This window comes from Panthera pardus, unplaced genomic scaffold (genome assembly GCF_024362965.1).
Source record: "Panthera pardus isolate Hobbes unplaced genomic scaffold, ASM2436296v1 HiC_scaffold_20, whole genome shotgun sequence".
NCBI classification, from domain to species: domain Eukaryota; kingdom Metazoa; phylum Chordata; class Mammalia; order Carnivora; family Felidae; genus Panthera; species Panthera pardus.
In genome coordinates, this window is record NW_026526766.1 from 14,935,725 (window position 1) to 14,948,567 (window position 12,843).

The 12,843-nt window shown below is 42.7% G+C and overlaps 1 protein-coding gene across 1 annotated transcript in view; it reads left to right on the plus strand.

Moving 5' to 3' along the window:
* Positions 1-12,843, plus strand: part of TMC1 (transmembrane channel like 1) — a 223,304-nt gene that overhangs the window by 172,900 nt on the left and 37,561 nt on the right. The window contains exons 10-12 of the mRNA XM_053908654.1: positions 7,065-7,207; positions 11,452-11,596; positions 12,205-12,399. Of these exons, the coding sequence (XP_053764629.1) occupies positions 7,065-7,207; positions 11,452-11,596; positions 12,205-12,399 (483 nt within the window). The remainder of the gene's footprint in view (positions 1-7,064; positions 7,208-11,451; positions 11,597-12,204; positions 12,400-12,843) is intronic.

A 12,843-nucleotide genomic window follows, 5' to 3' on the forward strand; every position in this document is an offset into this window, starting at 1 on the left:
GGGGAGGCAGATGGGCACCAAAATTTCACATTCATCACTAATAGGGACCAAGTTGGAGGGCTAATCTGGGACTCTTAGCCAAATGGTCTTGCTAATATGGGACTCCAAATCCATCTTACCCCGGGAAAGCTTATTTCCTACTGGAATAAAGTTATATTTGGGCTAGGCAAGTACAGCTCATTCATTCCAAAAGTATCGATTGGGGAAGTGACAACACCTCCCCTGGGACAAAGTGAGTAGAGGGGGTGGGGGCCCTGGCAAGTATTTTATCTAGCAAAGCTCTGTGCACCTGGAGGAAATGACCATTGTCCCCATAACAAGTTGCTCTGGTCTAGAGGTCAGTAAAAGCTTTACAGAGGTAGTTTAAACAGGTTTTAAAGAAATAAGAATGAACTAGGCTCTGAAATGGGGAGGATAAGTGGGAACAGCATTCCAAGAGAGGAACCCACGTGCACAATGGCATGGAGGCAGTAAATAGTGCTATGCACTCAATACCAAGGAGCGATTCAGCAAAGCTGGTATTCAGGGAGTAAGAGTAGCATACTTAAAGACAAGCGCGTCATACAAAAAAGGGATCTAATCAAGGAGGACGGTGTCATTAGGTGAAGGAGTCAGAGTTGATTCTGTAGGTGGTGGAGAACACAAAGAATTTTCAAATAGGATGGAAATGTGGTCAGTTACCTTTTAGAAGATTCCTTGTGAGGGGCGCCTGGGTGGCTCAGTCGGTTGAACGTCTGACTTTGGCTCAGGTCATGATCTCGCGGTGTGTGAGTTCGAGCCCCGCATCGGGCTCTGCGCTGACGGCTCGGAGCCTGGAGCCTGCTTCCGATTCTGTGTCTCCCTCTCTCTCTGCCCCTCCCCTGCTCGTGCTCTGTCTTTCTCTGTCTCAAAAATAAATAAAAACATAAAAAAATTTTTTTAATAAAAAAAAAGATTCCTTGTGAATGTAGGATGGACTGGGTTGGACTTGGAGTAAGATGGAGGCGGAGAGGCCTGTGAATGGCAGTGACGTACGGAGACGGCATCCGTATCACATAGGGTCATGAAGCTGAAACTACAGGACTTTGCTAGTCACTGCATGTGACTTATGGGTAAAGTGGGAAGATAATGGAAACATCCAAGTTTCTGACTGAGGTAACAGATGGACCGGTGGTGTCATTACCTGGGATAGGAGGAAGACGCCAGTTTGGGGGAACTTTTGAGTCCAAGGTGTCTGTGGGATATCCAAGTGAAATAAGATGTGCATCGGGCACTGGGCACAATGTCTAGAATTCCCAATGTTAGTGTCAGTTGTGGACAATGACACAGAAAAGACAAATGGGAATGCTCTTTGTGGAAGCCAGCAAAGCTTAAAATGCAGGGGCACCTGGGTGGCTCAGTCGGTTAAGAGTCCGGCTTAACCGGGTCAGGTTATGATCTTGCAGTTCATGGGTTTGAGCCCCGTGTCAGGCTATGTGCAGACAGCTCAGAGCCGGGACCCTACTTTGAATGCTGTGTCTCCCTCTCTCTATCTTCCCTCTCTGCTCACGTTGTCTCTGTTTCTCCCTCAAAAATAAACATTAAAAAAAAAATTTTTAATGCAGTGTAGAATCATGAAAAGAACTCCATCATGGGATTTTGACAGATTTGAGTTTGAATCCTGCTACTTACTACCTGAGAGACATTAGACAACCTCTCTGAGCCTCTTAATTGTCATATGTCAGAAAGTGGGATTAATGTCTAACTAGCAGGCTGGTGTGAAAAAATAAATGAGGTCATGTGTGTAAAGTGCTAGCACAATGCCCGGCACGTGGTAGATGTTTAATAAGCGTGTCTTTCCTTAAATGCCTATTCAGGGTACTTAACTCAGGAAAATGCCCATTTCTTAAAGGGACAATAAAAGAAGAAGAGGGAGCCCGGACAGGGACAGCATGGTATTCATAAGCCGGAAAGGGACTCGGGGGTACCGGTAAAGTCAGCTGTCTGGGAAGGAGGCAGAGGCACAAGGGCACTGATACATGAACGGGCACTAAAATCAACTGTCTGCTTCCTGGCCTTTTGAGGACCCGAGTTCATGGACTACAGTCCTGGGACAAGTAGTTAATTCCAAATACTGAAAACTAGAAGTTCTGCTAAGGCTCAGCCCAATTTCCTCTTTGTAATCTACATGCGCCCTAGCTAAGAGCGCTGGAGTGTCAATTTCGTCTCTCTACATCAGGGTTGTAGCAAAAAGAAAGGAAACTCAGTGGCAAGCAGAGAATGAGGCAGAAGCTTGGTGAGTCTGGGTAGAGAGAAAGAGAGAGGTCATGGGCCGGATCTCACCTAGGTGCTGGGCTGGCCGCCATCCTTGTGAAATTAGTGTTTTGTTTTGTTTTGTTTTGGGTGTTGTTAGCATTCTCCTTGCTTCTGTCCACTTTATCAGATAATCAAGTGATGCCATGCTTGCAACTTTTTTGAAAAGTTTATTTATTTATTTATTTTTGAGAGAGAGCACGAGCATGGGAGGCACAGGGAAAGAGAGAGAGAGAGGGAATCCCAAGCCGGCTTGGCACTCTCAGCATGGAGCCCAACATGGGGCTCGAACCCAAGGAACCATGAGATCATGACCTGAGCTGAAACCAAGAGTCGGATACTCAACCAACTGAGCCACACAGGCACCCCTATACTTGCAACTTGCTTTAACACGAAAGTATAAATGGTAACAATACAGGGAATGGTAGAAATACCACCCCCCCCCCCCACACACACACACACCTGGTGCCACTCTCCCTTCACATGTCTTTAGCAGGCATGGTCAGAAATCATATCTTCCCTTCCACTAGTTTTGACTTTAAGAATTTTTTTTCTTTTTCTTTTCTTTTCTTTTTTCTTCTTTCTGGTTTTTTTGTTTGTTTGTTTTTTTTTACAAAATAGTGGTCTGACGGTTACTACCAACTATAAAGAGTTGCTAAGGCCAATGAAATCCATTTCCCATCCCAGGGATGGAATGTCATGTTTCCCAGTGGGTGTTTATTTGTAGTCATGAGAAACGCCAAAGGGGTGGAGCTCTAATGTAATTTCAGGTGACAGATCCTTACGAAGTGGATATTTTGCATGCAGAATGTTGTTGGGGGCATCCGCCATCCCCTTTAGGGATAGCTTGCTCCATCAATGTATAGTATTGGGGAAATAGTAAATTCTCAGAGTTAGTTAGATAAACAAATACATGAGTTGATTCCTAGACCAGCTGCAGCATTCAAACAGAAATTAGAAGCTTAATAGACGATGTGCAAGCATAGAACCCAGAGTTGGATGGGAATGGTTCGTGCTCATTTGAAACTTGGCTCTGACTGTGGCTTCTCTGTCACAGATTTTGGGGTGGGAGAGTGCTCCCACAGGGAAAGCCATGCGCGCTGACATGGAAACTGAATAGAACTTTGGCTAGGCTAGGAGTCATTGCTATTTTAGTCACTTCCAGATGTCTGCCGTTGGAGTTTGAAGGGAAAAGGAAAGATGTGTGGAGTGTGGGGGGCCCACGGGGTGGAAGGGGAGGGTTGTTTAAAGTCACCCTTCAGTATGCCACTAAGATGACTTGGAAAAAGCTTTTTAAAATTGTGTTCTTCAATAGTGCCTCTTTCATTTACATGCTTGGCTGCTTAGGTAGTGATAGGCAAATGGAAGAAACCTTTGTGAAATTATCAGGATTCCAAAGAAGAAAAAAAAAAAAAAAACTACAAACCTTATGCCTTTTGCTTGCCATCTAATATTTATGAAGTGCCAGCCATTGAATGGTATATACACCAGAGGAGCCAGCTGCCCCAGTAGCTATTGTGCTAAGCTAACAGGCTCACCAGATGTTTGTTATATATCCACTTTCTCCTTTCCTGTTGTTTTGGAGGTGTTTTTTAATCCCAGTACTGTCATTATGAACTAGAAAAAGATGTCAGGTTGTGATGGTTAAGGACGTGAAGATGAGGCCATTTGAAATCTTCAGAAGGGGTGTTCAGGTCCTTCTCCAGAGGTCCTGGCACCAACATGGATCCATCCAAGGGTGTATAGGTCAAAAGGCCCGGCTAAGTTGGTAGGGTTTCTTGTTTCTTTGCATTGCTGGAAAGATACGGCCCTAGCGTGACACAAGGGGTGGAAAGTGAAGTGTGGGGGAAGCGGTACAGCACAGCAGTCATTAAGTATATGGATTTGAATCAGACCCAGTTCAAGTTCAGACGGTCACTTACTGGTTATGTAAGTGCGCACAAGCTACTTCACCTCTTTGTAGCTAAGTTTCTTGGGGCACCTGGGTGGCTCAGTCAGTTGAGTGTCCAACTTTGGCTCAAGTCAGGGTCTCATGGTTTCTGATTTCGAGACCCACATCAGGCTCGCTGCTACCAGTGCGGAGCCCGCTTCAGATCCTCCGTCCCTCCCCCCTTCTCTCTGCCCCTCCCCCACTCACACTCTGTCTCTCAAAAATAAATAAACATTAAAGAAAATAAAGCTCAGTTTCTTCGTCCCCAAAGTAGTAATAGGGCTATTGAGTCTTTGCTGGGTGGGAGAGTCATGGTAAATAACACCTCCTACCTTCTTTAACCAGGTTGTGAGATAACCAGAAATAAGACAAAGCCTTAGATGGGTGGAGGTCAACATGTCAGCTTTATTATTGCTAAGGCTGATTTTAAAGATGGTGACATCTCTTTATGGGCAAGTGCACTTCATAGCCAGAACTTTCTGCCCAGCAGCTCCAGAGCACAACAGGATGCCCCCTCCCGGGGTAGAGCACCACGTGTGCTGTCTCTGGATGGGGAAGAGACGTGGCCTGCATCATCCCCATTTCTTCATCTATGCTTTGTTATCAGACTGGTTTCTCCTCTCCCGGGGAGGAGAAGGAAGTAAGGGGGATCTGGGAGTGTTACATTTACGGATCTTCCCCACATGGAAGGCAACACCAAGAGTGGAGGAAAACCATTGGCCCTAACCATAACAACGCCAGAGGGTTCTTTCGAGCATTCTGTGAGATGAGGAAATGTGTTTGGCAAATACTAAATGCTCAGCAAAAGTTATTGACTGGGAGTGCCCGGGGGACTCAGTCAGCTAAGCATCCAACTCTTGATTTTGGCTCAGGTCGTGATCTCACAATTCCTGATACTGAGCCCCACGTTGGGCTCTGTGCTGACAGCACAGAGCCTGCTTGGATTCTCTGTCTCCCTCTCTCTCTGCCCCTTCCCTGCTCATGCTCTCTCTCCCAAAATAAGTGAATAAACTTAAAAATCAAATAGTTGAGAGGAAGCAGAGCCCTGAACTAGATGGGTATGAAACAAAAAGATATCATTGAACGAGGTGCAGAGATCCTGCCAGTGATTATTTTCCTGGCCTTATTTCTGAGTCTTGGGCAGTTGATCAGTCCCTCTCTATGTGGTTTCTTATCTTGGGCAGAGATTAGCCCATTTGCTTCCTCAATTTGAGGTTTCTACTGGTTCTTTTTTTTTTATTATTATTCAAACAATTTTTTTTAATGTTTATTTATTTTTGAGAGAGACAGACACAGCGCGAGCGGGGGAAGAGCAGAGAGGGAGACACAGAATCCGAAGCAAGCTCCAGGTTCCGAGTGTCAACATAGAGCCTGATGCAGGGCTTGAACTCATGAACCATGAGATCATGACCTGAGCCACAGTTGGATGCTGAACTGACAGAGCCACCCAGGCTCCCCTAGGTTTCTACTAGTTCTTTAGTCCCAGATTTTCTTTTGGGTCAGATTTCTTTTTTCTTGAGCTGAAAAAATTCAGACAACAGGCAGGGGTGGTGCAGGGAAGTCCTTCAGTTTTTACCTACATCTCTCTCATTCCATGCTGACCCTCTTGGAAACTCATGAGCTCCTCTGAGATTTTTTGGCTATTTTTTTCCTATTTTTATTTTTTCCTATTTTTTTTCCTGCTAATTCTTACACAGTATTGGGACGTAGACTTGCTGCAAATTTTGAAAGCAATCATTATTCCAGATCTTTGTTGACCTCTGTTTTGAGCCAGGCACGATCTTTGTTTAAGGCAATTTTCTAAATGGCTTCTCTTCAATCTTCTTCTGGGAATTGGCATCCAGGGGATTTCCTCCTCCTCCTCTTCCACCCTTGTTCCCCACTTCTCCTGTCTTCTTCAGTAATGGGCTTTCAAGTCCCTGGCTGCGGATAAATGATGTTAAAGGTAGCCAGTTGGACTTTCCAAGGTTCAAGGGTGACTCACTTGATCTCCAGAGGAAGCCTCTGGCAAGTGATTACTGTCTCACTTCACAAAACATAGTAATTTTAACTTCTTGCCACAGAAGTTAGAAGGAAGCTGGGGAAGTGTATATGCAGTGATACAGAAACACGCTTCAAAGCTGGGAGTGAAAAACACAGTGAATTCGAGGAGAGAAAGATGAACACCATGATAAAAGAAAGAGCATCAGAATATGCCAATGTTCTGAGTAGAAAGAGGGTCACTCAGGTAGCCTTGGGAGATGGCGATTCCAATTATCTGGCGGATAATCGTAAGGAGAGAGCATGGCTTGGCGTGACTGAACATGCTTGCTATGGAAGAATGCTCTCATGGTCTTGATTCGTACAAGGCTATGCAGATCGGTTCCCATGACATCTCACCTGCTCTACAGGTTTGCTTAGTGTGAGCTGAGCCACTCAACCGCCTCTGTAGTTCAAGAAGAAGCAATCTAACTGTGGCTCAGGTGACTGGAAGTGGACACCTGCCACCACACTTTGAGGAAGCACATCTCAGATCCTCCCCAAATGTGCAGCAGGCTCCTCACGTTGGAAATCTAATGACACCATGAAGTGTGTTTTGATGTTTCAATCAATGGGCATTTCACGGTAATGGCTCCACAGCGGAGCAAGCCTGTATTCGGTTAAAAATTTGGCCTATTTAGAAGTCCCTGAACCTCGAGTAAATCAAGAGCCTTGCCAATCAACGTGGCAGTGGAGACATTTGCTCTACGAGGCAAAAACAATAGGGCTCAACTCCCAAGTTGGAAAATTCATGCCATTTTGCTGTTTCTCTTAAAAGTCAATCTTTTTTTCTTTGAGTTGTTCTTCATAACATCTGCTAAGTGGCTTTGTTGTTGGATTTTAGGGCTTGGCGCAATATTCCATCCTCTTTTATGGCTATTATGACAATAAACGAACAATTGGATGGATGAATTTCAGGCTGCCGCTCTCCTATTTTCTGGTGGGCATCATGAGCATTGGATACAGCTTTCTGGTTGTCCTTAAAGCGTAAGTTTTATTGGTCTCTTGGGAAGCAAGTAATGATGTCTAGAATCAAAGGGAAGAATTAATTTCAGAATTGGATATAATTCTTATTCTGTTTTATACCTAGAGGATATTGAGTCGGTAAGAGATAAAATGTAGTTTTAATATCGACGCTACTGTTAGACTATGACATCCCCAGAACAAAAGGGGTGAACTCAAGTACAGGCCTTTGGATCACCTCACGGGGTTGCACACCTACCCTGCGTTTAAGTATCTTTTGAAGAGATTGCCTCTTCGGATTTCAAGGTATGGATCAATGTTGCAAGCAAGACAGGGAAACAGCTGCTGGCCCCTGTTTTTGTGTGCAGAGAAGTTTGCACGTTGCAGAATCAGCTCAATAGGCAGAAATCGTTGTTCTCTGTTCATTAAACAAAACAAAACGAAACAAAAACAGAATAGTCATTCAACCAAAAAAAATCAGTTGTGTAAGACAGCAAAAACGGAGGGGCCCAATGCGACCATCATGATGAACTGCAGAATCATGGTTTATCTTGGAAGAACATTTATTAGAGCATGGAGAAGACTTTCATTGGAGAAGTGATAATGATGCCATTCATTTTCCCCCCTGCCTGCAATATATGTGTAACACCCTGTTCAAAGACATTGCAGAAAACGACTACAGCCATCTGGGGCTTTGAGCCATCTATGTAACCCTCCGACTAATTCTCTGAGCTAGCTTAGAAGTCTCAAGACATCTCACTTAATGTCCCGGCCCTTTTATTTGACCATGAACAAGGTGAACTGGCCTTTTGTTTCATTGCAGGAAAGGACCTCTGCCTGAGGGTCCATGTCACCCGGTGCAGGAGCTCTCTGGAACGGTCCGTGACACGCTTTGTGCCTTGTCTGTCAAACTTACTGGTTCCACTGGAGAACACCATTCCTATTTAGTTTTCAAGTCCTGAGAGGACTTGAAGAAAGCCTTAATGTAGACCTCACTTCCAAATATTGATCTACCTGTCCACATGCAATCAGAGATCCTAAGTGTAAGGTGTTTGTCTACCTAATAAAGTATTACCACATTCCAAAATCTATGCTATTTCTGGTCTTTTAACCATTCTGATTTGGAAAAATTAAAATCAGGGGCGCCAGTTACATTCCAGAGATCTCAGGAGTATTGTTTCTATGTTGGTCCTTCAGTCAATTGCTATCTTGATTTCCCAAATCACAATTCATGTATTTATTCAGTTATTTAAAAATTGAGCAATTGTTACGGGCAATCTGGGTAGAGGGAGCTACTCAGTGCCTGAGGATTTAATGGTGAACAAAATAAAGTTCTTGCTCTCGTGATGCTCAGTTGAAGTAACAGTCTGTAAACTAAGGAAAAAACAGGTTGTGGCCAATATACAGTTAACATATATATTATAGATATATAGATTATCTATAGATATAATATATATGTTATCCTTTGCAGTCAAATATTTGCCTCAATTTCTTCTTTCTCAAGAATGTAATCCATGCTTTTTAGTATAGTATAGTGCTTACTATAATTCCCCCCCCCCCCCCCATCTGTAATGGGCTTATCCTGTGAGCTTCTAGAGAGTTGCTTCCTACCTGCCTTTCAATCCCCTTTCCCTTCCTGACTTTTCATTTTAGCAGAGGCTACATTGTAGTGACCCTGTTGGTTTAGGATTTAGGGAAGCATTTATTTGATTTATTAAAAACCTTTATATACATCCACAAAATGACCAAGTAACCTCAGCATGTAAACAGAGATATAAACTTGTCCAATGCAGGAAGTCCAGTATAAAACCCTGGACAAAGGCATTACAGCAACAGTTACTTTCTACAACCTCTCACAAAGGGGCACCTGGGGCGTTCAGTCATTAAACATTTGACTTTGGCTCAGGTCATGGTCTCATGGCTTGTGAGTTCAAGTCCCACATTGGATGAGCTTGAGCCCCACTTCAGGTGAACCCTGCTTCTCTCTCTGTCCTTCCTGGGTTTCCCTCTCTCTCTCTTCCTCTCTCTCTTTCTCTCTCGTTCTTTCTCTCTCTGCCCCTCACTCACTTGTGCCCTCCCTCCCTCTCTCTCTCAAAAAAAAAAAAAAAAAAAAAGATACAACCTCTCAGAAAAGCCAATGATAGGTTAAGGTTGCTTCTTGTAGAAACAGTAGTTCAAAACTATAGCTTTCTTGAAAAGGGAAGAATTTTCATAGGTATGTACACTTTTTCCCTCTACAGGCAAGGGATAGAGCTGTCCATGGAACGTTGTACAGATATCTGGGTTGTCTCTCAACAAAAATATGCTATAAGCAGTTTGTCTTTGGGATCTTTCCTTACTCCTTTCAGCATCCCACTCCCTTTCTTGTCGATTCCCGCACACTACGTGTTCCCGATTTGTTGGTGCAGCTCACGCTCCCTTATCTGGAAGGCTGTCTCAGCTACACAATTTTGCCAGTGAAGCTCCATTCAAAACTTAAATGTTTACTTGAGGCCCTGCCCTTTCCTCAGCGACAGCACAGAAATGGATAGTGGCATATTAATCAAACAAATAATTTTCTCTCTAGGTTAAACCATTGGGAATCTTTGATTTCAACACCTTTTGACCTTCAAAAAAGCATTTTATGAGATTCGACGGATCTCTTGGAGTCCTAGATTGGGCACCAGAGGGACATCAGAGAACCTAAGCCTTTGACCTCCCTCTGTGGTTAACTGCTGAATAAAGTCCAGCAAATCACTTCATAATGTAAACCCTTAGCTTCCCCATCTGTGAAAAAAGAATAATACTAACTACCTTGACCTTTTGCCCAGTTTTTGAGAACGGACAAATATGGTAATGTGCAAAACACAATTTCAAAGGATAAAGTGATAGACTGATGAAAAGGATAATTGTTTTCAGTTGTTTTTTTTTTTTTTTATAACACATTAACTCATTTAAAATATATAAACCTCTCTAAGAAGGGTAGCTGAGGGGCGCCTGGGTAGCTCAGTCAGTTGGGTGTTCAACTTTGGCTCAGATCATGATCCCATAGTTCATGGGTTCGAGCCCCAGGTCGGGCTCTGTGCTGACAGCCTGGAGCCTGTTTTGGATTCTGTGTCTCCCTCCCTCTCTCTCTCTCTCTCTGCCTTCCCTGACTCTCACTGTCTCTCTCTCAAAAATAAATAAACATTAAAAACTTTTTTAAAAAGAAGGGGAGCTGAATGTGGGTGACCTCAGAGATGCCTGTCTTCCTATCATGTCAGCTTTATGTCATTGTGTTTCTTTCCTTTTTGGTTCTATATCACTATAACATTCACAAAACCAAAACCTTCTGGGATCATTTTATAATATGTATCACATGAAATTTTAATTTTGCTATTTATAGTAATAAGGGGAAAAAAGGAAGTGGAGTGAGTGGAATATAGATCTCTAACCACTGAAATAAACTGTAAGTAAATGCATTTAAAGTTCTCCAAGAAAAAATAAAACAAAACACAACAAAACAAAAACCACACAAAGAAAAAAAAATATATATATATATATATATTCCAATCAGTGATTTATATATACTAGAATACATAGATTAAAATATACGTAACAAGTTGGCACTAAGGTTGTATAAGAATTGTGTGTGTGTGTGTGTGTGTGTGTGTGTGTATAAGAATTTTGATTTTTGTTCAAGAGTTGTATAGTATGGAGAAATTTCATGCATTCCATCTGTTCTTTGGGAAGAGATTCTGGGGGGGAATTGGATCCGTGCAGGAGCTGCTGTGCCCTGGGTTAGCTCATCCCTAGCTTCAGGGGGATCTGGAAATAAGTTAAAACTGGGTAGAGCAGTTTGAGTCTACACATATTCCCACCTCCACCTGCCCCTTGCCCCCCCCCCCCCGCCACCCCGGGGGAGGGACCCATTGATTTTCATCAGATTTCTAAAGAGATCTTTATCCCACAGAGGATTAAGAACCAAGTATAAGATGCTATGAAAACAGTGGAAGAAAACAAGAGAAATATATATATTTTTATAAAACCTGCTTAATTGTTAAAATCATCAATGCTTCATAGTCTTTTGATCCTGAACGTCCTGGAAAATGAACAGTTTTGAAAAGTACAACAAAACCAAAATTTAAAAATAAACTGATTTTCTGGTGATATGAGCAAACTTCATTTGAAAATACATGCTTTTGGGATATTGCTTCTCCAGTTTCCCTATAACTAGGATTTTACCACTTCCCACCCTCTCCCTTTCTGTGTGTATTTTGGGGGCTGGATTAAACTCCCTGTTTTTACAGGATGACCAAAAATATCGGGGACGATGGGGGTGGTGATGACAACACCTTCAACTTCAGCTGGAAGGTATTCACCAGCTGGGACTACCTGATTGGCAATCCAGAAACAGCAGACAACAAATTCAATTCCATCACCATGAACTTTAAGGTAAACACATCAACTTCAAAAGCCACTCCTCTGTATTTCTAAGAGTAAAACTGGAGCCACTCTGTATGGTTTAGTGAACGAAATATCCTGACAATTAAAAGAAAGAGCAACTCATTATTTCAGCCTAGCAGGATCCGGGCATTGTTCTGATTGGGATTGGAAAATACCTGATGATCCACGATGGCACGATTTCTTCTCTAAATTTGGTAATAAAAATAATGCCATTGACTTGAAACAGGAGACCGTTAGTAATCAGAATCAGATAGTTTAAATAATAGACGATGCTCATAATTATTTACAGGAATAGGTTAGCTCGATATTTAAAATGACTCTGAAGTATTATTTTTGTAGCTTTAAAAACACGTTATTGGAAAATAATTTAGAAAGAAGGTTATTTCAGCATTAGACCAATCAGAGTTTGTAAGAATTCGTTGTTCATTCTCTCACTTGTCCTCACTTGCCGGTGATATTCACCTGGTTTGTGGAATCCCAGGTAGAGCAAAGATTTTCATTTCTCATGTTTTGATGTTTGCAGAATATTTTCTGAGATTATGATACTTTTTTGTAACTCGGACACATCTTTCTTTTTCTGTTTTGCTTGGGTACAGGAAGCTATCATAGAGGAGAGAGCAGCCCAAGTAGAAGAAAACGTCCACTTGATCAGATTCCTGAGGTTTCTTGCTAACTTCTTCGTGTTTCTAACACTTGGAGGGAGTGGATACCTCATCTTTTGGGCTGTGAAGCGATCCCAGGAATTTGCACAGCAAGATCCTGACACCCTTGGGTGGTGGGAAAAGAATGAAGTTCGTCTCTGCATGCTTTTTATGTGCTTAGAACCTGACATTTGAGATTGTGTGGGTTATGTTTCTATGGTGGAACATTAAATAAGGCCATCATTTACCTGTCTTCTCCACTCTGCCCTGACAGTTAAATAGCCCTGTCACGCATTTTCACTCTATTCCAGCCTTATTTCCAAATCTGTCTACTGTCTGCTGTTTTGCGTTTTGTGACTTTGTGGAAAGTTAGAGTTGGGAGAGATATTAGAACACATACATTCCCACCAGTACATTTTACAGATGTGGTTAATGAGTGTCAGGAGAGGAGGAGATGTGTTCAAGGTCACAGAACCATGGAGAAGAGTGACTTAAAACTTAGGAATCTTTATTTCAAGGCCAACGTCCTTCCATGACTCCATGTTTCTTTCTCTGTTGACTCTGCACCTGTCTCTGAAAGATCCAATTATTGCT